At 41.0% G+C, this 23,481-nt stretch overlaps 1 protein-coding gene across 3 annotated transcripts in view; it reads right to left on the bottom strand.

The window, feature by feature from the left end:
• Positions 1–23,481, bottom strand: part of LOC140495797 (organic cation/carnitine transporter 2-like) — a 138,831-nt gene that overhangs the window by 32,365 nt on the left and 82,985 nt on the right. For all 3 annotated transcript variants that reach the window (XM_072594919.1, XM_072594929.1, XM_072594938.1), the window contains exons 5-6: positions 21,740–21,881; positions 14,456–14,556 (exon numbers count right to left, since the gene is read on the bottom strand). In XM_072594919.1, the coding sequence (XP_072451020.1) occupies positions 14,456–14,556; positions 21,740–21,881 (243 nt within the window). The remainder of the gene's footprint in view (positions 1–14,455; positions 14,557–21,739; positions 21,882–23,481) is intronic.

Below are 23,481 nucleotides of genomic sequence, written 5' to 3'. Positions count from 1 at the left end.
ATGAGTGCATTCCCAGCACTGGCCATCACTCCTGATGGCACTCCTGGCACATAAAAGCTGGTACCATGCCATCTTGGGTGGCACTGCTGCCTCACAGCGCCACAGACCTTACTTCAATTCCAGCCTTGGGCAACTGTGTGGAGTTTGTACATTCTCCCCGGCTCTGGATGGATTTCCTCTGGGTGCTCCGGTTTCCTCCCACAGTCCAAAATGTGCAGATTAGGTGGATTAGCCATGCTACATTGCCCACAGTGTCCAAGGATGTGTAGGTTAGGTGTATTGGTCAGGTGTAAATATAGGATAATAGGTTAGGGGGATGGGTTACTTTTGGGGGTTCAGTGCGGACTTGTTAGGCTGAAGGGCCTGTTTCCACACTGTAAAGTTCTTTGGTTCTCATCTGATTGGCCAACACCTTTGGAAGATAGGACACCTTTCCACATGGAGGTGTGGGATGGCTGGGGGAGCACAAATTCAAGTAATTAGCAACTTGATCACTGTGAAACCTGATTGGGGCTTCCCACTCTTGGAGGCAGATCCACTGCTCAATTTTCAGCTGTGACGAGTCAGGGACCTCTCTAAAGCAGTCTGACCACAGAATGGTTACAATAGGCCGTTCAGCCCATCATGTCCAAGCCGGATTTCCAGGAACACAATTCACTTTTTCCCACAACCCTGCCCTTACTCATAACCTTGCGAAGGAAGATAATTATCCAATTCCCTGTTGAAAGCTGAGACTGAATCTACCTCCATTGCATAGTGAGACGGAACATTCCAGAGTGTTCGCCATATACAGTGCAAAACAGGTTTTCTTTACGTCACCATTATTTCTTTGCCAGTCACTTTAAATGGTTCACCTCCACTAACAGGAACTGCCTCATCTTTTCCACTCTGTTTGGATCCCTCACAATATTACAAATCTCTCTCTCCTTCTCTCCTTCCCCTCTCCAAAGAGAAACTTCAGCCTCGTAATGTTATTCATATAATTGAAATTTCTCATCCCTGAAGTCATGCTTTTAAATCATGTCTGCACCCTATTTGCTTTGTTACTGGTTTTCCTAAAGTGTAGTGCTCAGCATTAGGCACAATAATTCAGTTGAGGCCAAGTGAATGGTTTATAAAGATACACCACAACTGCCTTATTTTGGACTGTATGATTTGAATTTTTCACAAGTCCATGGAGATTCTTTAACTTAGACAAAACGGCATCAGAACGATAAATCCAGAATTGCCATCCCTGAACTGAATAGTCAATGTGGTCGTTGGGGTGGGGGGAGGTGGGAGTGGGGTGGGATGGAGGCAGGGATATGATTCAGGGAGTCAACTGCACTTGTCAAAGTGCATCAACCTTCAAACCAACCCAATTTTCATTGATGGCTTCTCCAAACATGACTCATGAACTTTACACGTTTGAAAGAAACTCCAAACTTACTGGAATTTTTTAAGGAGGTGGGGTAGCCTTTTGGAGGCATCCACAGACTACCTTTGGGAAAGATAAGGTGCCTTTTGAGAGAAGTGTGCTATTTTTTGCAATTATTAAAAGTAGACATCATTATGTACAAATGTGGGAAACACTCATAAGCAATCATTATTTCTAAGGAGCTCTCAGGCTGTAGAGGCATTTAAATGTCCTGTCCTTTCAGAAAAAGATTCTACCATTTGAAATAGTGAGCACTTCTTTCTGTTCTATCTGTTGACATAATCCTGCATTTATTGATTGTACAACCTATCATTATGACAACCAGTGTCTATAAATTCACAATTTAATTGGCAGCTCCAAGTGGTTATAAAACCTCTGATGTGGGCTATGAATACAAATACTTCCGTTAAAAGGGTTTGGGTTATTGAAGTAATTTAAATGTAGAGATTTATTTAATATTCAGAGAATTTTGACTATCAGAAAGTCATCCATAGTCTGTTCCAAATTTATTTTATTCCTTCTCAAATTGGGTTCTGAGATCTACCCATGGTGGATAATGGTTGTGTTGGCATGGAGGATATAAGGGAAAATAATGGTGGATGGGGAACATGCCTGCCCATCAAGGCAGACCTTTCACATAGTCGGGAGAAAGTGAGGACTGGAGGTGTTGGAGATCAGAGACTAGAGTGTGGTGCTGGTCATTCCGAATGAAGGGCTTATGTCTGAAACATCAATTCTCCTGCTCCTCGGATGCTGCCTGACATTTCACATAGCCTACCTTCACATCCCACTGTCCCTGTGACTGCCTTTCTGGGGATGATAGTGAAGTCTCCTATTAACATCTGCCCCATCCCTCAATGGAAATTAGACCATCTTTGTGCCGAATTGGGAGAACTCAGCTGGCAAGTTTCCCAACTCTGCTCACAACTAATGCAGGAGCAAATTTTCAGGCCTATGCCTTATTTTGAAATTTCAGACCTATGCCTTATTTTGAAATTTCAGAATCTTGTATGCTTTGCAAACTGTTTTCTTAATCTTTCCTGCCACTTTCAAAAGTTTGTGCACATCAATGCATAAGTTGTTGTGTTCCTGCAGCTCCTTCAGAACTGAATTAGATTAGATTTCCTGTAGTGGGGAAACAGGCCCTTTGGCTCGTAAAGTCCACATCGATTCTTATGAAGAGTTCATCCACCCAGACCCATTTCCCTCTGACTAATGCACCTAACACCTTGGGCAATTTAGCATGGCCAATTCACCTAACCTGCACATCTTTGGACAGTGAGAGGAAACCGGAGCACCCGGAGGAAACCCACGCAGACAAGGGGAGAATGTGCAAACTCCACACAGACAGTCGCCAGAGGCTGGAATCGAACCTGGGTCCCTGATGCTGTGAGGCAGCAGTGCTAACCACTGAACCACCGTGCTGCCCCTAAAGGTATAGCCAGGCAAGGGATCAACAAAGAAAAAGCTACATATATGAAAGAATTAATAGCACTTGAACCACTGACCACTTGCAGTCAAGGGATAACTTGACATGAACAAAGCAGACAAAGCTGAGTCCAGGAAGCAAACTTAATCAGTGATTGGGAATGACAGGGAGAATAATTTCTCAAACATTAATGATTCAGTGGTGTATTTTAAGTTTAAAACAAGACAGGTGGTCACACAACAAAGGAGGAAGGCAGCAAGAGGGTGCATCACCCTAACTGTAACAGTATGGCAGGAAAAAGGGGGGAAAGCTGATCCACCAAAGAAGATGGAGGTGAGAAAAGACAGAGGGGGTGGTGAGAAGTAACTGAGGAGGATTCTGGGAGAAGTTGGCTCACTCACCACGATTGAAATGGAGATCACGAGGGACCTGTTATCAAAAACTTGTGAAGTCTGTAGTGTTTCCCTCTTTTCTGGGACAGGACAGGATATGCAACATTCCAGGTTTTAAGGCATTTAGTGGAAACAGATGGGAATAAAACAAAAGGATGAGGTATAGCAATCCTGGTCAAAGATATTGTCACTGGCCTCAAGTGAGATACAGTTCCTGAATTAGAGTTTTTATGGTTGGTGGTAAGAAACAGGAAAGGAGTAGTGACGTTCTCCGATATTTAGTATACACCTCCAAATAGTGGGGAGGTAGTAGAAGAGAATATTTGTAGGAAGATTATGGAAATTTCAAGACAAGTACAATTGTGATTGTTGATTTCAATTACCCTAAGATAGACTGGGAAAAAGGTAGAGTGTGAGGTATGGTGGGGGAGAAATTCCTGCAATGTGAGCAGGAGAACTTGCTGCATTTCCAGTCCTACTCTGGAGGGAGTGCTGGATCTCATTCTAGAAAATGAGGCAGGCCAAGTGGAGAACATCAGAATGGGGGAATATTTGGGAAATAGCAATCGTAATATAATAAGTTTCAATGTTCAGCTGGAAAAAAAATCAGTCAATGATTGCAATCCCAGACTGGAATAGGGGTGATTTTAGGGATCTAAAAGTTGAATTGGACCAGGTTGATTGGGAATACATTGTAATGGATAAAACAGTGGATGAAAACTGGTAAAATTTCAAAAAAGAGATGAATAGATTGCGAATTAGGTATATAACATGCAAACTAGATATATAACTACAAGAAATAAATAAGGGGTATCCAAAGCTATAGAGCCCTGGATAACTAAGGATATTGATGAGAAAAGAAGGAACAAAAAGAAGGTACATAATGCATACCAGAATAATAATAGCAATAGAAATCATCTCAAATGCAGGACAGAGGCTAAGGATGGAATAAGGAAGGCTGAGAGAAAGCATGAGGAAAAGACGGTAGACTGCACTAATGCAAATAGTAAAATGTTCTTCAACTATATTAATAATAAAAGATCAGTGCAGGTTAGAGTGGAGTCCTATAGGAACAAGCAGGGAAAAGTGCTCGCTGAAGCAAAAGCTATAGCAGAGATACAAAATGAATACTTTGCTTCAGTGTTCTCCAAATTAGAAAATGGTGACAATAGCCTAGTTGAAATGTGGGTGTTGAACAACTGAGGAGTATAGTGATAGATCAGGAAGAGGTACTAAAAAGGCGGGGAGTACACCAGGTAGAGAATTCAGCAGGCCAAGATGGGACGCATCCCAGATGGCGGAGAAAGGTAAGGGAGCAAATTGCAGAGTCATTGTCAGAAATCTCCCAGACCTTCCTGAACACTGGATTAGTCCTAGGGGCCTGGAGAATTGTAAATGTGACACTGTTGTTTAAGAAAGGGGCAAAGGATAACTCAGAAAACTACAGACCTGTCAGCTTAATGTCAGCTGGGAAAACAGATGGAGACCAGAATGTGGACTAAAATAAATATACAGTTGGAGAAAAATAAGTTAATACTAGTCAGTCAGCATGGCTTTGTCAAGGGTAGGCCATGTCTGACAAATTTGATTGGTTCTTTGATGAGATGACACAGGCAATGGATTATGGTAGTGCTGTGGATGTCAAATATTTGGACTTTGGGAAAGCATTTGATACAATAGACAATAGACAATAGGTGCAGGAATAGGCGATTCTGCCCTTTGAGCCTGCGCCACCATTCAATATGATCATGGCTGATCGTCCTTAATCAGTATCCTTTTCCTGCTTATCTCCATAACCCTTGGTTCCACTATCCTTGAGAGCTCTATCCAACTCTTTCTTAAATAAATCTAGAGACTGGTCCTCCACTGCCCTCTGGGGAAGAGCATTCCACACAGCCACCACTCTCTGGGTGAAGAAGTTTCTCCTCATCTCTGTCCTAAATGGTCTACCCCATCTTTTCAAGCTGTGTCCTCTGGTTCGGCACTCACCCATCAGCGGAAACATGTTTCCTGCCTCCAATCCTTTAATAATCTTATATGTCTCAATCAGATCTCCTCTCAGTCTTCTAAACGCAAGGGTATACAAGCCCAGTCGCTCCAGTCTTTCAGTGTAAGGTAATCCCGCCATTCCAGGAATTGACCTCGTGAACCTACGCTGCACTTCCTGAATAGCCAGAATGTCTTTCCTCAAATTTGGAGACCAGAACTGCACACAGTACTCCAGGTGTAGTCTCACCAGGGCCCTGTACAGCTGCAGAAGAACCTCTTTGCTTCTATACTCAATCCCTCTTGTTATGAAGGCCAGCATGCTATTAGCCTTCTTCACTACCTGCTGTACCTGCATGCTTACCTTCATTGACTGGTGTACAAGAACACCCAGATCTCTCTGTACTACCCCTTTACCTAAATTGATTCCATTTAGGTAGTAATCTGCCTTCCTGTTCTTGCCAACAAAGTGGATAACCATACATTTATCCACATTAAGCTGCATCTGCCATGCATCTGCCCACTCACCTAACTTGTCCAGGTCACCCTGTAATCTCCTAACATACTAATCACATTTCACCCTGCCACCCAGCTTAGTATCATCAGCAAATTTGCTAATGATATTACTAATACCATCTTCTGTATCATAAACATATGTTGTAAAAAGCTGCGATCCCAGTACTGATCCCTGCGGTACCCCACTGGTCACAGCCTGCCATTCCGAAATGGAGCCGTTTATCACTACTCTTTGTTTCCTATCAGCCAACCAACTTTCAATCCAAGTTAGTACTTTGACCCCAATACCATGCGCCCTAATTTTGCTCACTAACCTCCTATGTGGGACTTTATCAAAAGCTTTCTGAAAGTCCAGGTACACTACATCTACTGGATCTCCCTCATCCATCTTCAGAGTTACAGCCTCAAAAAATTCCAGAAGATTAGTCAAACATGATTTCCCCTTCACAAATCCATGCTACCTCTGACCTATGCTGTTACTACTATCCAGATGTGTCATAATTTCATCTTTTATAATAGACTCCAGCATCTTTCCCATCGCTGAGGTCAGACTAACTGGTCTATAATTTCCTGCTTTCTCTCTCCCACCTTTCTTAAAAAGTGGTACAACATTAGCCACCCTCCAATCCGTAGGAACTGATCCCGAATCTATCGAACTCTGGAAAATAATCATCAACGCATCCACGATTTCTCGAGCCACCTCCTTCAGTACCCTGGGATGTAGACCATCAAGCCCCGGGGACTTATCAACCTTCAAACCTAACAGTCTCTCCAACACCAATTCCTGGCAAATATAAATTCCCTTAAGTTCAGGTCCTTCAGCCACTGTTACCTCCAGGAGATTGCTTGTGTCTTCCCCAGTAAACACAGATCTGAAGTACCAATTCAATTCTTCTGCCATTTCTTTGTTCTCTGTAATATATTCCCCTGTTTCTGTCTTCAAGGGCTCAATTTTAGTCTTAACCATTTTTTTGCCTTTCACATACCTAAAAAAACTTTTACTATCCTCCTTTATATTTTTGGCAATTTACCTACGTACCTCATTTTTTCTCTGCGTATTTCCCTCTTAGTAATCCTCTGTTGTTCTTTAAAAGCTTCCCAGTGCTCCATTTTCCCACTAATCTTTGCTATGTTATACTTTTTCTCTTTTAACTTTATATGTTCCTTAACTTCCCTAGTCAGCCACAGCCACCCATGCCTCCTCCTAGGATCTTTCTTCCTTTTTGGAATGAACTGATCTTGCAACTTCTGCATTATATTCAGAAATATCCGCCATTGTTCCTCCATTGTCATCCCTGCTAAGGTATTGCACCATTGAACTTTGGCCAGCTCCTCCCTCAGCTCCATAGTTCCCTTTATTCAACAAAAATGTTGTCACTTCCGATTGTACCCTCTCCCTCTCAAATTGCAGATTGAAGCTTATTGTATTATGGTCACTACTTCCCAATGGATCCTTCACTTCGAGGTCCTGACCAATTCTGGTTCGTTGCACAATACCAGATCCAGAATTGCCTTCTCCCTGGTAGGCTCCAGCACCAGCTGTTCTAAGAATCCATCTCTGAGGCACTCCACAAAGTCTCTTTCTTGAGGTCCAATACCATCCTGATTCTCCCAGTCTACCTGCATGTTGAAATCCCCCATAACAACTGTAGTAACATCTTTGCGACAGGCCAATTTCAGCTCCTGATTTAACTTACATCCGACTTCCAGACTACTGTTTGGGGGCCTGTAGATAACTCCCAAGAGGGTCTTTTTACCCTTAGGATTTCTCAGCTCTATCCACACTGACTCTACATCCCCTGATTCTAGGTCCCCCCACGCAAGGGACTGAATATCATCCCTTACCAACATGGCCACCCCAGCCCCTTTGCCCGTCAGTCTGTCCTTACGTTAGCCCATGTAGCCTTGAATATTCATTTCCCAGGCCCTGTCCACTTGAAGCCATGTCTCAGTTATCCCCACAATATCATATCTGCCAATTTCCAAAAGAGCCTCAAGCTCATCCACCTTGTGTCTAATGCTTCATGCATCATATATAGTATTTTTAATTTGTTACTGCCCTCACCCTTCCCATCAACTCCTATTTCACTCAACCTTACAGCATAATCCCTTTCTGAGTTTTCTGCTTCATTGATACATTTGTCTTTCTTGACTTCCCTTGTTCTAACTTTCCCTTCAATTTCCTTCTTAAACATCCAGTTTGTCCCCTTCCCCCCCTACCCCCGCTATTTAGTTTAAACGTAGCTGTGTTGCAGTAGCAAACCTGCCTGCCAGAATGCTGGTCCCTAACCTATTCAGGTGCAAACCGTCTCTTGTAGAATTTATGCTTACCACAAAACATACCCCAGTGATCCAAGAATTTAAATCCTTGCTTCCTGCACCAGTTCCCCAGCCACACGTTCAAGTCCATTATCTCCCTGTTTCTGGCTTCATCAGCCCGAGGAACTGGAAGCAAACCGGAGATAACCACCTTGGACGTCCTGCTTTTCAGCCTTCTTCCTAGTTCTCCGAAGTCCCGCTGTCGTATATTCCTCCTCTTCTTCCCGACATCATTTGTGCCGACATGTACCACCACCTCTGGCTCTTCACCTTCGTCCTTGAGGATTTCCTGCACTCTGTCTGTGATGTCTTTAACCCTGGCACCAGGAAGGCAATACACCATCCTTAAATCCCGTCTGCTGCCACAAAAGCCCCGGTCAGTTCCTCTCATTATGGAGTCCCCTATTACCATGGCTCTGTGCGATGTCCGACTCTTCCACTCTGCCTCCACACCAACCTTTGATTGACAGACCTGGTCGCCTCACAGACTGGCAGTGTCATCTGTCTCTACTGTTTCCAAAAGATTCAGCTTGTTCCTGACAGGTACTTCCCCCGGGGTCTCTTGCACCTGTCTCCTCTCTATCTTCCTCATCGTCTGCTCTCTTCTGCTCTCTTCTGGTATGGTCGGTGTAATAACCTCGCTGAAGGTCTTGTCCAGAAAGATCTCGTTCTCTCGGATGAGCCTAAGGTCCTTGAGTTCTTTCATCAGTGCTGCAATATACTCTGTCAGTAGCTGAATGTGCACACACTTTCCACACTTATACGAGCCAGACGCACCAGAGACATTGATCTCCCCTATCAAGCACGTAGCACACTGAACCAGCTTGGCAGTCATGTCTTCACCCTCTTCAACTGTGGCGTAATCACTTCACTCAATCTCCTTGTCAAAGACTCCTGAGCTAAAGCCTCACTCTTCAATCCACAGGAACTTCCTTGGACCCTCTTTTTGGGGCAAGTCTGTGGACTTTTAATTTAGGTTAGAGGAGGAGGGAGGGAGGGAGGCCCTACTTCGTAGGACCTGGGGTCTAGAACACACCCACTCAAACAACAATCACTTACCTTCCTGACCGGCTTTGCGCTCTGCCTTCACTTCCGCCCAGCTCCCGCTGGTAAGTGATACAGTGCCACATGGCAGAATATTTAGCAAATTAGAAATGTTTGTGATTGATGGGTCTTTGGCAGCATGGATTAGAAGGAAATTGAGGTTATGTATTAATGGGTGTTTCTCAGAGTGGAGGCGATTTGCTTTTTCTGATTTATATAAATGATTTGGCGTTGAGTGTTGAAGACAAAATCTCTAAATTTGCAGATGATGCTAAGCTATGGAATTGGTGGATTGTGAGGATGACTCCAGAGGGACATTTACGAGTTGGTGAAATGGGCAAACATCCGGTAGATTAATATAGAGAAATGTGAAGGCATGCATTTTGGTGGAAGAAACAGGGAGACAATACTGGCTTAATGATACAACTTTGAAGGCTGTACAGGAGCAGAGGGATCATGTAGTTGAAATGCATAATTCTCTGAAGGTGGCCAGGCAAGTTGAAACAGTTATTAAGAAGGTTTATAGGATCCTTGAATTTATAAATAGAGGCATTGAATATAAAAGCAAGGAAGTGATGCTACATCTCTACAAATTATTGAACAGAACACACTTCGAGTATTTAAAGAAGGATGTTAACCCCTGGACAGAGTGCAAAGGAGATTTACTAGAATGAAGCCAGGAATGAGGTAGCTGAGATATATGGAAATATTAGGGAAATAGGACTTATTCTCCTTCGAGCAGAGATGGTAAAGAGGTAACCTTGTTTGGTGTTCACAATTAGAGCAACTTTGACAGCGTAAAGAAGGATATTCTGTTTCCACTAATTAATTTTAAGATTGTTAGCAAGAGAACTCGGAATAAGATGAGGAGAAACATCTTTACTCAAAGAGTTGTTAGGATTTGGAATGAGAGAGTGGTGAAAGCGGATTCCATTGGAGGTTTCAAAGGAGCACTGGATATATATTCCAATGTGCTGAATTTAGATGGCTACAGAGATAGGGCTGAGAACAGCTGTTCTTATGAGAGCTGGTACAGCCATGGTGTGTTGGATGGCCTTTATCTGGAAAATTCTATGATTCTGTGAAAGAGACCAAATGCCATATTCACGAAAAGAAGGGTCACTTCCAATCTTTCTGTCGCAGAAAGAAACTTGTATAGATTAAGCCAAAAGTAACGTCCTCAAAAGATGTCAAGATCCAAGAAATAAAGGATGTTTTGGAGCTGCCTTCCCTTGGTGAGATCAAAGAAACAATAAGATGCTACTGGAGTCAATGTAAAAGTTTAAATATATATGTAGCTGAAATAACTAGTGAAAAGAAAGATAGAAAGCTTCAGTGAAGAAAACAAACTTATTGTTTACAAAGAGGTCTTTAAAGAAGGTTATAGTATACAGACTAGAGATAATGTGTTGGTCAAGAGTTCCAGATGACAACCTGAATGCTGGACTGAAGTAACCTGTCAATTTTTATGCTAAGCATATTCAGAAAGATATCATGGAGGACTCAAATTCCCAATCTGAGCTGAGAAAAGTTCAGGTAGGCTAGTAAGATACAGTGCACGTTCCTCAACAATTCTACCATGGAGTCGAACATAGAATTCTTCTTGAAAAAAACTAAGCCCATAGTAGCTCCCTTTAAGTACAAGTACACATAACAAAGAATCTTTTTTTTAAAAGATTAAGGACAAAGTTTACTTCAATTCCTGAGCAGAGAACTGTTTAAAAAAACAGATCTTTGCAGAGTGCAGACACAATGACATCAACACTAGCAGCACAATTAGGAGTCCTCATTGATGATATATTGATGTGACTCATTTGATGATGTGACCAGCCAGCCAAAAAATATTAAAATAGGAAATGACTATTTAAATGAGGAGAGAGAACATAAAAAGAAATAACTTTAAAGTGACAAATTTTTAAAGGGGGTGACTTAAAATGATGACTTGCTGTACCCCTCAATGAAAAGTTAAAGTTGTTGTACTACTTGTACTAGTCATCCTCAGGAATCAAGAGAGCCATTGCTATCAGCTTCCATTCCATCAAACCCATGGGCATGTCTTGGAATGGCCCTCATCAAATATGAAAGTAAAATATCCTTGATAGCAGTACGCTACTAGTGAAGATGGATAAAACTCAATAAGTGTGGAGCCCTGTAAATGATCACTTTATTGAAAGAGATTTTTCACAATACTTGGAATCCCTGACTTTGCAATCTCAGATAATGGATCTTAGTTTGCCAATGAGTGTTTCATTAAGTTCATTGCTTTATGTCCATATATCCATAGTATCAGCAAACTGAGACACCATCTAGCCAATGGTAAAGCTGAAAGCAGAGTGCATGCACTGAAAGCATTGCTGAAGTACAATGACATCCAACTTGCACTTCTGAGCTACAATAAAACTCCATTCAAAAATTGTCTACCTCTTCCACTTACAGCATTGAGATAATCACTTGAACAAAGTGAGAAAGGGAGTGAATACCATTCCGGTCATGTGTAGAACTATGGCAAACATCACAGAGCCCACAACCAACCAGACCTCTAACCAGGTGAGCCAGTGTGGATTTGAGATCAAGCTTATTTGGGACAGTAGTTGAACAAGCACCACTTCCCAAGTCCTACTGCATTCAAATAAAAATCAAATGACAGAACAGATAGGCACTAGCTTCTACGTTGAACTGATGTTTATACAGCTGAAGCAATCATCAACACAAACAGATGAGAGATAATGCATTCATCAAGATTTTCAGATGACAACCTGAATGCTGGACTGCTCAAATTCCCAATCTGAGCTGAGAACAAGTTCAGGTAGGCTAGTGAAACTTTGACACTGTTTGTCTTGTCAAAAAGAAAACAAAGAGAGAGATTTGTGGGACATGTATTGTAATGGGCAGAAACAATGACTTGGGGGGAGATGTTGTAGAAGAACTGCATAATATAGGTCTGGTATCCTGACTATGAGGAATGATAATATATACAATTTTTAACATGACTGCAAATGATCTAATGTCACATGACGATTGTTTCTATTGCAGCCTCATGGTAAAATGAAGCCACAGTAAGATATTCTTTAAATAAAGCAAAAGGTTTCCATACCTCAGCAGGCACCATAACTATCCTTTAGCAACCAACAAGACTAGGAATTTTAGACATTGGACCTAAACTGTTCCTGAAGAATCACAATGGAAAACCACGTCCCTGTCTAAAAGACATCCATCCACTACCATCATTTGCTTCTTTTTATTGATCCAATCTATTTCCCCTTTTAGACCATGTGCTGCCATCTTATGCATGATGCATGAGCATAGCATTTCATGAAATGCCTTTTGAAAGTCCATATATACACATATATCACATGATATGGTTCAATCTTTTCAATTCCCTCAATCCCAAAGAGCCCAACCACATTAGTCAGATATGATTTGCCTTGGAGTACAGAAATATCTGGTAAATATATTTCTCCAATACACTGTCAATGACATGGTCAGAGGATAGCTACACAATTTTGAGGCATTTTTTGAAACATGCCAATTTCGTAGGCACTTTTGGAAATCCACTTGCAAAAAATCTCTTCATTTGTTTGAAATTCTTCATCCCGACAACATGATGCAATGTCCCTTATTTTCAGGAGTTGTGCTATGGCCCTCCTAGATGTTCCATCATTTTGTGTGACTACTATCTCTTCAAAATGTATCACAAACTTGGAAGAATGTAGAACCGAATCTGGAAAGAACATTTTCATTCATTGACTTTCCAAGACACCATATAATATCAGTAATTGCCACTAAAAATATCTAGAAAATTGCAAAAATATAAATTCTTTACAAAAAAACTTACAAATTCAAACATGTACACTTACCAGAATCAGAAGCAGTTAGAATATGTTGTTTTCATCATCTAGAATTCCAAATATCTCAACAATCATTGACTTTTCTGATCAAGTAAGTATACATTTCGGATAGCAAGTTAACTTAGAGTTTATAGAAATACTACAGAGGTGATGATTAAGGCTAGGATCCTATTGAGATGACACAGATTTTGTCAGTCAGCTGCTGAGCAGGCAAGAGACACGCTTTGCCACTTTCAGGGAAGGCATGTTGAACAACAGGCCAATCACTCAATGACAAATCCACTGGTGAGGTCTTCACTTGAAGTGCAAACCCCTGGAGAGAAGGGAGATAGGTTAGATTTCCCACTCAGCAAGAGCTGCCAGCCCAGGAAAGGCTGGTGTTCAGAGGTGACACAGAAGAGGCCTGAAGCTGCTAGATGAGCACCCTCAGAGCTCCAGGCTCACTGAGGATATAGGACTTAGGTGGAGGTGAACATTTCTCATGGGGAGAGAGGGGCAGTTGGGTCAGAAATATGGGAGCAGCTGGACACGTCTGGAACACTGCGTGATAACAGACTCACCTGCTGTTGGTTAATCCTAATGGCAACAGGCTGGGACACTTCAGTGCTCTTTCGTTGACTATTTCTGGGCCTCAATTAGCGTTGCGGCAGGAAGGTTGACCAGTGGCCTTCCCACCCAGGATGTAATTCCATTGGAGGTGAATTGCAGCGCTGTTTGATACATTCATTAAATGCCCATTCTGCCTCTAAACTAGTCACTTCCAGAAGCAGAATGTCCTGTCCTGTGATTTTTTTTATATATATTGTCTGCTATCATGCATCAAGCCAACACCATGTAAAAGTATATTTTGTGACTGCAAGATTCTGCATTTTAAATTAGCGCAGTGCTGCACTGGCTAGATAGGTGCATTCCAATTACTTCCATTCAAACAGTCTCCCTCCATATTCCTGCATTGTTTTTCTCCTTTAAGTATTTGTTCAATTCCCTTTTTTGAAGTCCACTGTTGCCTGGGTATTTGAATATCAGGCAGTTCATTCCATGTGTTAACTACTTTTAATGTTTTCACTCTTGCCCGCTTCTTATAGCTTTGCTTTTGCAGGTGTTGTCATTTTGCTTCCTCTTTGTAATTGTTTTTAATTCAATGCATTGCTTCATTGCTGCAAAGAAATGACAAACTGGGTCCCTTTGCATCTTTCCGAGATTGTGTTTTAGTTTGCTTTATGCAGCACACAGCCAGGAAATCAAGGAAACTAGTTCACCAACTTGGCCAATCTCAATCATTTCATCAGGCGTTCAGTTAAGTGGATTAACCTACCACGAAACTCGACTTTTAACGTTACTAACTCCCCAACATGTGTTGTTAACATACCTTGACATGTGAGATCCCAAATATGGGTCCACATATATTTTGTGAAACACCACGACCATACATATAACAAACCGACACAGTTTTGAGTGTTAAGTATTTTGGTGAGAGCTCTTTGCTGATAGAGTCTCTACTCACCACACAAGGAAAGATAGAATTGTGATATTCCGTATATTTGAAGTTCTAACCAAATCCAAGAAATTATGTGGATGATTTTCCCTAGCTGAGGGATTCAGAAGCTACAAGAAAGCATAAAAAACAAATGAATTTTCAATGCTTGCACAGTATACATGCTCCAGTTACATGGATTGGAAGCATTGCATTTTAAGTAAAACATTCCCTTTATCACAAAAAGTGTTGAAGGTATTTTATTGATCTCTGTTGACAGTATTCTGGCCTTTGTCCATCAAGCTTTGTAAAGATAAGTAGCAATAATAGGGTATAAAACTATTCTTCAATCAACTGAGAATACAGCATAGAATAATCAGAATATAGAAGGAAGCCAATCAGCCTGTCATGTTTGTGCCAGCTCACTGCAAGTGTACCTCACCCATTCCCCCAACATCTCACTGTAGTTCTGTAAATGTTTCCTTTGTGAGATCTCTTTTGAAAGCTAGGAGCAATCTGCCTCCAGCACACTGTCATGACAGGCATTCCAGGTTATAGTTTTTATAAGCCTCTTGTTAGACCTCAGCTGGAGTACAGTTGTGGGCCCTACATTATGAGAAAGGTGTGAATACATTAGAGAGAGTACAGCCAGCAATTTACAGGCATGGTTCCAGGAATGAGAAACTTCAATTATGAAAATAGGTTGAAAACGTTGGGACGGTTCTCATTGTAAAGAAGAAAGCTGAAAAGAGATTTGATGGAGATTTTAAAAATCATCAGTTGGGCTGGATAGAATAGATAGGGGAGAAGTTGGTTCTGCTCATAAAAGAAAGAAAGTGTATTGATTTAAAGTGATGTGCAAACGAAGCATGGGTAATGTGAGAAGACAGACACTGACTCCAATTGCTGTATGTGGAACATCTGCAGGTTTAGAGGCAACATTGTTTGTGGGTCGTTTGATTGTGCTGTTGGGGATGGTTTAAACTAACTTTGCAGTGTTTAGGACCAAGGAAGTAACATTGAACAGGATGAAAAAAATGCTGAGCAAAGGACTTGGAAACAGAACACCTGTGTAAGAAATAATAATGTATTATGTGGGCTCATTGTAAGAAAGAATATAGTAAGGTCTGATTTAGTTTTACTGTGCATGTATGTGAACAATTGGAGAGTGGCAAACATTGTTTGTAAACTGTAGCCACAAGTAATAAGTGGAAATATGATGTTATGGTGAGAATGGATTTTTAAAAAATGGATAAGGTATGTTCAGGAAAGCTACAGAGGAAAAGAGATGATGAATGAAAGTGATGGCATTATTGAGAACATTATAGTGGAAACAGAACGTCCTAGAGGAGTGAAGGAAGGAATTTATTTGGTTAGGACTACAAAACAGTGAGGCTGTCTGATTAAATACTAAAGGGGAGATTTATTTTTGAAAGCAAAGGGCATAACTGAGACATGAAATAAGCACTTTGCAACTGGGTTCACCAAGAAGATGCTGTCAAAGTCATTATGAAAAAGGAAGCAACTGAAATACTGGTGAGACTATAAGTTTATAGTCTATTAAGAGAAATACGGAAAGCCTGATTGTAATTGAAGTTGATACATCACAAGGATTGGATCAGATGCACCTGAGGATACTGAGTGAAGGAAGGGTGGAAACTGCAGAAGCAATGGGCAAAATCTTCCAAACATCCTTAAATACACTGGTGGTGCCAGAGGATGGGAGAATTACAAACAGTATGCTCTTGTTTTAAAAAAAAACTCCAAGGATGAGTGCCGCAACAGAAAGACAGTAGTTCAACCTCAGCACTGGAAAAACTTTTAGAAATGCTAACTTGGCACTAAATTAACTGTCACTTGAACAAGTGCAACTTAGAGAAATCCAGCATGGATTTGTTCAAGCAATTTGTACTGCATTAATTTGTTTGACTTTTCAATGAAGTAATGTAGAGTGTTCATGAAATGCACTTGATGTATTCGACGTGGACTTCAAAGGTGTTTGATAACGCACCACATAATAGGCTTCCCAATAACATTGAATTTATGGAATAAAAGCATTTACCATGGCTACATAAAAAGAAAAGGTGCTGGAGAAACTCCATTGGCCTGGCAGCATCTTTGGACAGGCCAACAGAATAATATTTTGTGAAATAAAATATGACTATTTTTGTGGAACTGAAGGGGAGTGGAGAAACTCATGTAGCAGAGAAAGGGGGAGGTGGAGCATGTAGAGCATATAATGAACATGCTCAGAACAAAAGGCAAAGTGATTCTAACGGTAATAAAGAAGTAATATAAACAAAGAGTAGATGCTAATGGTAGGTGCTAAAAGCAGAATACAGGTCAGCTGTATTGAAAGCAAATCTATCCAAACAAGACACAAGGTTTCAATCAAAAGGGAGGCATGGTGACTCAGTGGTTAAGGGTGGCACCGTGGCTCAGTGGTTAGCATTGCTGCCTCATAGCACCAGGGTCCTAGGTTCTATTCTAGTCTTGGGCGACTGTCTGTGTGGAGTTTGCACATTTTCCCCATGTCTGCGTGGGTTTACTCCAGGTAATTTCCCACATTCCAAAGATGTGCAGGTTAGGTCAATTGGCCATGCTAAATTGTCCATTGTGTTAGGTGCATTAGCCAGACGAGGGTGGGTTACTCTTTGGAGGGTCACTGTGGACTTGTTGGGCTGAAGGGCCTGTTTTCACACTAGGGAATCTAATCTAATCTAGGGAATCTAATCAAATCATAAAATGGAGGACAGTGCTCATAGTCTGAAGTTATGGTTCTCAGTATTAAGTTCTCTGTGGAAAACTATGTGCTGTCTTCCAGCTTTCATTAAGTTTCGCTGGAGCATTGCAGTAGAGGATAGAAATGTTATATTCTGAGCAGGATGTACATTGAAATGGCAAGCAACTGGAAGGTTGAGTCATTTTTGTGAACTGAGTGGAAATATTCTGCAAAGTGGTCACCTAGTCTGCGTTTGGTCTAGCCAATATAGAGAAGGCCATACTGTGAACTGTGAATACAGGAGATAAATCTGAAAAAAAGTGTAAACAAATCACTGATTCACAGGGAAGGCATGTTTGGGCTCTTAAGGAGGAGGTGTAATTGCATGTATACGTTGTTGACTGAGGGATAGGAAACATTAGTAGTGAATGGTTATGATTCAGACTGGGAGAAGGTGTTCAGTGGTCAGTTCTAGGACCACAGAAGTTCTTAAAACATTTGAATGACCTAGATTTAAGCATATAGTATGTAGCATTAAGGGTGTAAATTAGCTCACTGAGCTGGAAGGTTTGTTTTCAGATGTTTCATCACCATACTAGGTAAGACCATCAGTCAGATTCTCCCTGTGAAGTGCTGGGGATATTCCCACCTCTCTATTTATAGGTCTTGCTTTCTTAAGGTGGGTGATGTCATTTCTGTTTTTTTAAATTGAGGGTAGATAGGATCTAAATCAATGCCTTTATTGATGGGGTTCTGGTTAAAATGCCATGCCCTAAAAATTCTTGTGTGTGTCTTTGGTTGCCTGTCCTAGGATGTGTGTTGCCCCAGTCAAAGTGGCATCCTTCTTAGTCTATATGTATGGAAACTAGTGATAGTGGGTCCTGTTTTTGGTGGCCAGTTGGTGTTCATGTATCCTGGTGGCAAGTTTCCTGTTTGCTTGTGTTTTTTTACAGTTCTTGCATGGTATCTTGTAAATGACATTAGTTTTGCTGGCAGTATCAAAGGATCTTTTAGGTTCATTAGTTGCTGCGTAAGTGTGTTGGTAGGTTCGTGGGTTACCATGATGCCAACGAGTCTGAGTAGTGTGGATGTTATTTCTGATGTACCTTTGATGCAAGTTAAAGTGGCTATGGTTTTTAATTACACTGTGCCCGCTAATTTAGGTTTGTTTCTGACGAATCGGCGGATTGTGTTTATTGGGTATTCGCTTTTCTTGAAAACATGGTATAGATATTTTTCTTCTGCTTTTTGTAGTTCTTGGGTGCTGCAGTGTGATATAGTTCATTGAAATAATGTCTTGATGCAGCTCCGTATGTGGGTGTTGGGATGATTGCTTCTGAAGTTAAGTATTTGGTCTGTGTTTGTTGATTTTCTGTAGATGCTGGTTTGAAGCACTCCATTAACTGTATTAACTGGATCAAAATTTAAAAGATAACATAAAGTTACTCTATTAAAGGGAAGCATTGTGAACTGTGAGGAGGTTAGTGATAGACTTAGGAGGACTTAGGTTGGTGGAATAGACAGACATGTAGGTGGCAAAGGGAGAAAAGGAAAAGAACATAAAAGATAAACAGTGATTCCTGATGAAGGGCTTTTGCCCGAAACATCAATTTTCCTGCTCCTTGGATGCTGCCTGATCTGCTGTGCTTTTCCAGCACCACTCTAATCTTGACTCTGATCTCCAGCATCTGCAGTCTTCACTTTCACCTGGTACAATTGTAAGATGAGTGCAGCAACAAAGATTTGAATTATATGTAACAACTCATTGAAGGGGACAGAGGAGGTTAAGAAAGTCATTAATAAAACAGATGGGACTTTGGGTATTATAAAGAGAGGCAAACACGACAAAAGTAAGCAGCACTTTTAAAAGACTCTGGTTCAGCCTCAGCTGGAGTATTGTGTTTCGTTTGGAAGGTCCTCTAGAAGATTACAGGAATAGACAGATTTTCTGTTAAGGGGAGGTTGCGAGGGTTGGATTGTACTCATTGGAGTTCAGGAGGTGACCTTACTGAAACATGGAAGATTCTGAAAGAAATTGACAGAGTAGATGCTAAACAATTATTTCCTATTGTGAGACAATCTAAGAACAATAAGGCATAATCGCAGAGTAAGAGATGCCCATTTAAAACAGGAATGAGGAGGAATTTCATTTTTAAAATTCATTCAAAGGATGTGGATTTCGCTGTTCGGTCAGTATTTGTTGCCCATCCCTTGCTGTCTCAAGCTGCCTTCTTGAACCATTGCAGTCCATTTGGTTTTGGTAGAACTGATCAACATTGCAGAAAAGTAATGTATTTCCAAGCAAGGATGGTGGGAATCTTGGAAAGGCAATTGGAGATTATGGTATTCCCATGTACCAGCCGCCTTTGTCATTCTAGATGGTTATAGTCGTGTGTTTGGAAGGTACTATGTAAGAATCCCTGGTGACTTCCTGCAGTGCATCTTCTCTCAGAATTCTTTACTTCCTGGGGGCTGCAGAGACTGAATTGTGGAGTATATGTTGATCTGTGATCAACAGATTTTATATTGGTATGAGAATGGAGCATTATGTAGAAAAGCAGGAATGTGGAGGTGGGAATGATCAGATCAGTCATAATCTTATTGAACAGCAGAATAGACTCAATGGATTGTATAAGCATAAGAAATTTCAGTTACATGAATAGATTTGTGAAGTAGCAATTATTCCCTTTGGAGCACGGGAAGTTGTGGAGATTTGATAGCACTATACAAAATAGCAAAGGATAAAGATACGTTCCACAAGTATATCATATGCCCATGAGGTGAAGTGTCAAGAGCCAGAGACCACAGATTTAAGGTGAGTGGCATAGAGATCTAAAGTGAGTCAAAGAGCTCCTGTATTTCAGTGCAGCGTATTGCTGGGATCTGGAATGCGCTGCCTGACAGTATAGTGGAGGTGCATTTAATCATGGCATTCAGATTGGAATTGTACAGTTAACTGAGGAGAAAACATTTTCAGGGTTACCAGAGGTAAACTGAGGGAGCAGGGTTAGTTGACTCGATCATCTTAAAAGCTGGTTTTTCGATAGCAGCTGTTCAGCGTTCTAGCACTCACATCTCCTGCAGACACATCATTTACTTCTTTATTTGTCCCATTACCACTTGCCTTGTCTCTGCCCCACCAACACCTCTGCTGTTTGATGCCTCCCAAGTTCCACCCTACCACAGATCTGCCCTTTAATCTTTGTTCTGCATTTCACCTCCTTAAAGACCATTATATTTTTAAATGTTTTCTGTTCTGATGCGAGAACTGCAACATCAACTCTGTTACTCTCTTCCTGCTTAACCTGCTAAATATTTCCAGCATTTTATGCTTTCAGTTCAGATTTCCAGCATTCTTGGTATTTTGTGTTTGAATTTCTGAACTTAAAACATATCAAGTATCAAGGAGAGGTAGCAAAAAGTGCAGAGGGCAGAAAGCTAATGGGTGATCTAACGGAGGTGTTTACGTTGGTTAAAGAATTTCACTGGCAAGAGAGAGGAATTGCTGCCTCTGGCAGAAAAATTAGAAAACAGGTAAGAGCAGACATAATTTTAAAATTAGAGCTAGGCCTTTCAGAGGACAATATCAGGAAGCACTTCTTTGTAAAAAGGAATAATGAAAGTGAAATCTTTTAGCCAAGAAGGCTATTCAAAGGATTAACTTAAAACATCAAAACTCAGATTGACAGAGTGTTATTGGGTATGCTGTACTGAGGTCTACACAAGCAGATGTTTAATTATAGATTATCCATAACAGAAATGCAGAAAAGATTCAAGAAGTTGTATGACCTACTCTGGTTTCTCAATCTTACTTATGGACTTAAATTAAATTGCTGTTTTAGAGAAAGGCATTGTATACTAGAATAGGATGGCATGGTGGCTCAGTGATTAACATTGCTGCCTCAAAGCACCAGGGACCCAGGATCGATTCCAGCCTCTGGTGACTGTCTGTGTGGAATTTGTATGTTCTCCCTGTGTCTGCGTGGGTTTCCTCTGGCTGCTCCAGTTTCATCCAACAATACAAAGATGTGCAGGTTCGGGGAATTGACATTGGGAAATTGTCCCATTGTGTTCAGGGATGTGCAGGTTAGGAGCATTAGTTAGGGGAATGGGTCGGGTGGGTTACTCTTTGGACGGTTGGTGTGGGCTGAAGGGCCTGTTTCCACACTAGGGGTTTCTGTGAGAAGAGGCACATTGGAGCATGAATTAGTTTCAATTTAATTCATTATCTTATTTAATTATTTGGAAGGTAATTCACTTTCCAGAATGCTCAGATTAGTGCATGAAGAAACAACATTATAGAATTATAGAAGTTAGGATATTCAGCCCTACTATACCAAGGCCAATTCGTTAGATGTCTTCTGTTAAATTTCTCTCGCTATTCCCCAGACATTGCTACACGCAAACATAGCATGAACAAACATAAGTGCTGCACTGCCAAATTGTCTTTTCCTACTTTGCTACTATAGGTCATAAATACAACTAAATATGGACTATGCCAGACTTTTAAAGATCTGGATATATTGTGGCTTGATCTTGACATATTTGAATAGCAATCTCAGATAGAAAGAAGGGAAAGAAAGGATAACTACCGTATATTCTCTGGTATCGATTTGCTGAAATATCACCCCAACATGGGTGATGCCATTTTTCTTAGCAAAACCTTGCACTATTTTTTCTGCTTCAGTCACCCGACCTTGAGCAATCAGCCATCTTGGAGATTCAGGTATAAGCCTAAAAAAAATACAAAAGTCAGTAATAGTAATGGTGCAACAATGTGAGGCTACTGCCTGCCCTATTAGCATTCCTGATGACTTCTTGCTAAATTCCTGGAAAACTAGATAAATACATAAGTGGGATGGATACAGAACTTTGTGCCGATTGAGTTGTGTGATGGGCAGTGAGAGGATTTTCTTAATGAAGCATAAACGCCAGCACGGTCTAGTTAGGCCAAACAGCCTATCCATGCGCTGTATTTTCTAGTAGCTACGCAATTTCTTCAGAAAATGCCAGTGAGTCCACCAATCGCACTGCACCTCCTTCCTCACCCTTTCACCCTCAAGGATCACTAGGACAGAAATGGAGATATTCGAGTCAATGTGTTAGAGGAGGATAGGGAAATAGTAACCCTGTCAAATCACATTTGCTCAGCCACGTTTCTATGTCAGGCCTGAGTCAAGACTGACTTTAAGTAAGTGACTTTTAGTCACTCCACTGTTTAAATTAATTTTTGCAATTCATATTCTCATTTTGTGACAAACAGATGGCATCATGCCAATGAAGAGCTTTGTGGCTGCATTCTGCCACAACAAATAAACCTGGACCTGGAGCTGACCATTCCATCAACCTAAGATCAAAGAGACTCCATTGGAGAGTATGGCCAGTACACTGTGTGCCAATCTCTCAACAACATACATGTTTAATTCTACACTGCAGAACAGATGATGTTCACAGACAAGGCAATAGCTATAAGCTTCTTGTAATACATAACACAGACTTACATGGGATCTCTGGCACAGAAACAAGCTATTGATCCAACTAGTCAGTGCTGGCATCTATCCTCAACTTGCCTCCTGTCTTTCCTCATCTAAAACTATCAGAATAACTCTCATTTCGTGAGTTCGGAGGAAAGGTCATTGGACCTAAAACTTTAACTCTGATTTCTCTCCAGAGATGTTGTCAAATCTTCTGAGCTTTTCCAGCAATTACTGTTTTTATTTCTGGTTTCCAGCATCCGCAGTTCTTTTGGCTTTTATTAACTTTCTTCTTCTTTCACCCTCACACCCTTGTTTGATCTTTATCTGTATCTATACTATTCATTTTAACTCTGTGCTAGTCTGTTTCTCTTTCTGACCCTCCTGAGTAAAGATATTACTTCTGAATTCCCTACTTGGTGGCTGTCTTATATTGTTGGCTTCAAGTTGTGTTCTTTTCCACAAGTGTCAACATTCTCTCCTTACCTACACTATTCAAAATGTATTAGGTGTCTATTAGGTCACCTGAAAATCATCCCTTTCTGGTATGTGAATCTCCACAACCTTGGTATCTCTATTGTGAAGTATTTTGCATCTTCAGTTCTCACAATAATTTTTAAAAATAATATGGTGGTCAGAACTGTATGCTCCAGGTTTGTGTTACTGAGAAAATCCTCTCTCAACTGCGGAGAGGAAACTGAGTTAATGTTTCAAGCCCAGAGAACCTTCTTCAGAACAAGTTGCGAAGACGGGTCACTGGAGTTGCAATGGTAATTCTGTTTTCTCTTCATAGATGCTGCCAGATTTGCTGAGGTTCTTCAGCCATTTCTGCTATCGTTTTATTTCAGATCTCCAACATC

Source organism: Chiloscyllium punctatum, chromosome 2 (genome assembly GCF_047496795.1).
Source record: "Chiloscyllium punctatum isolate Juve2018m chromosome 2, sChiPun1.3, whole genome shotgun sequence".
In the NCBI taxonomy this organism is placed as follows: Eukaryota; Metazoa; Chordata; class Chondrichthyes; order Orectolobiformes; family Hemiscylliidae; genus Chiloscyllium; species Chiloscyllium punctatum.
This window is presented reverse-complemented; position numbering and strand designations above follow the sequence as displayed.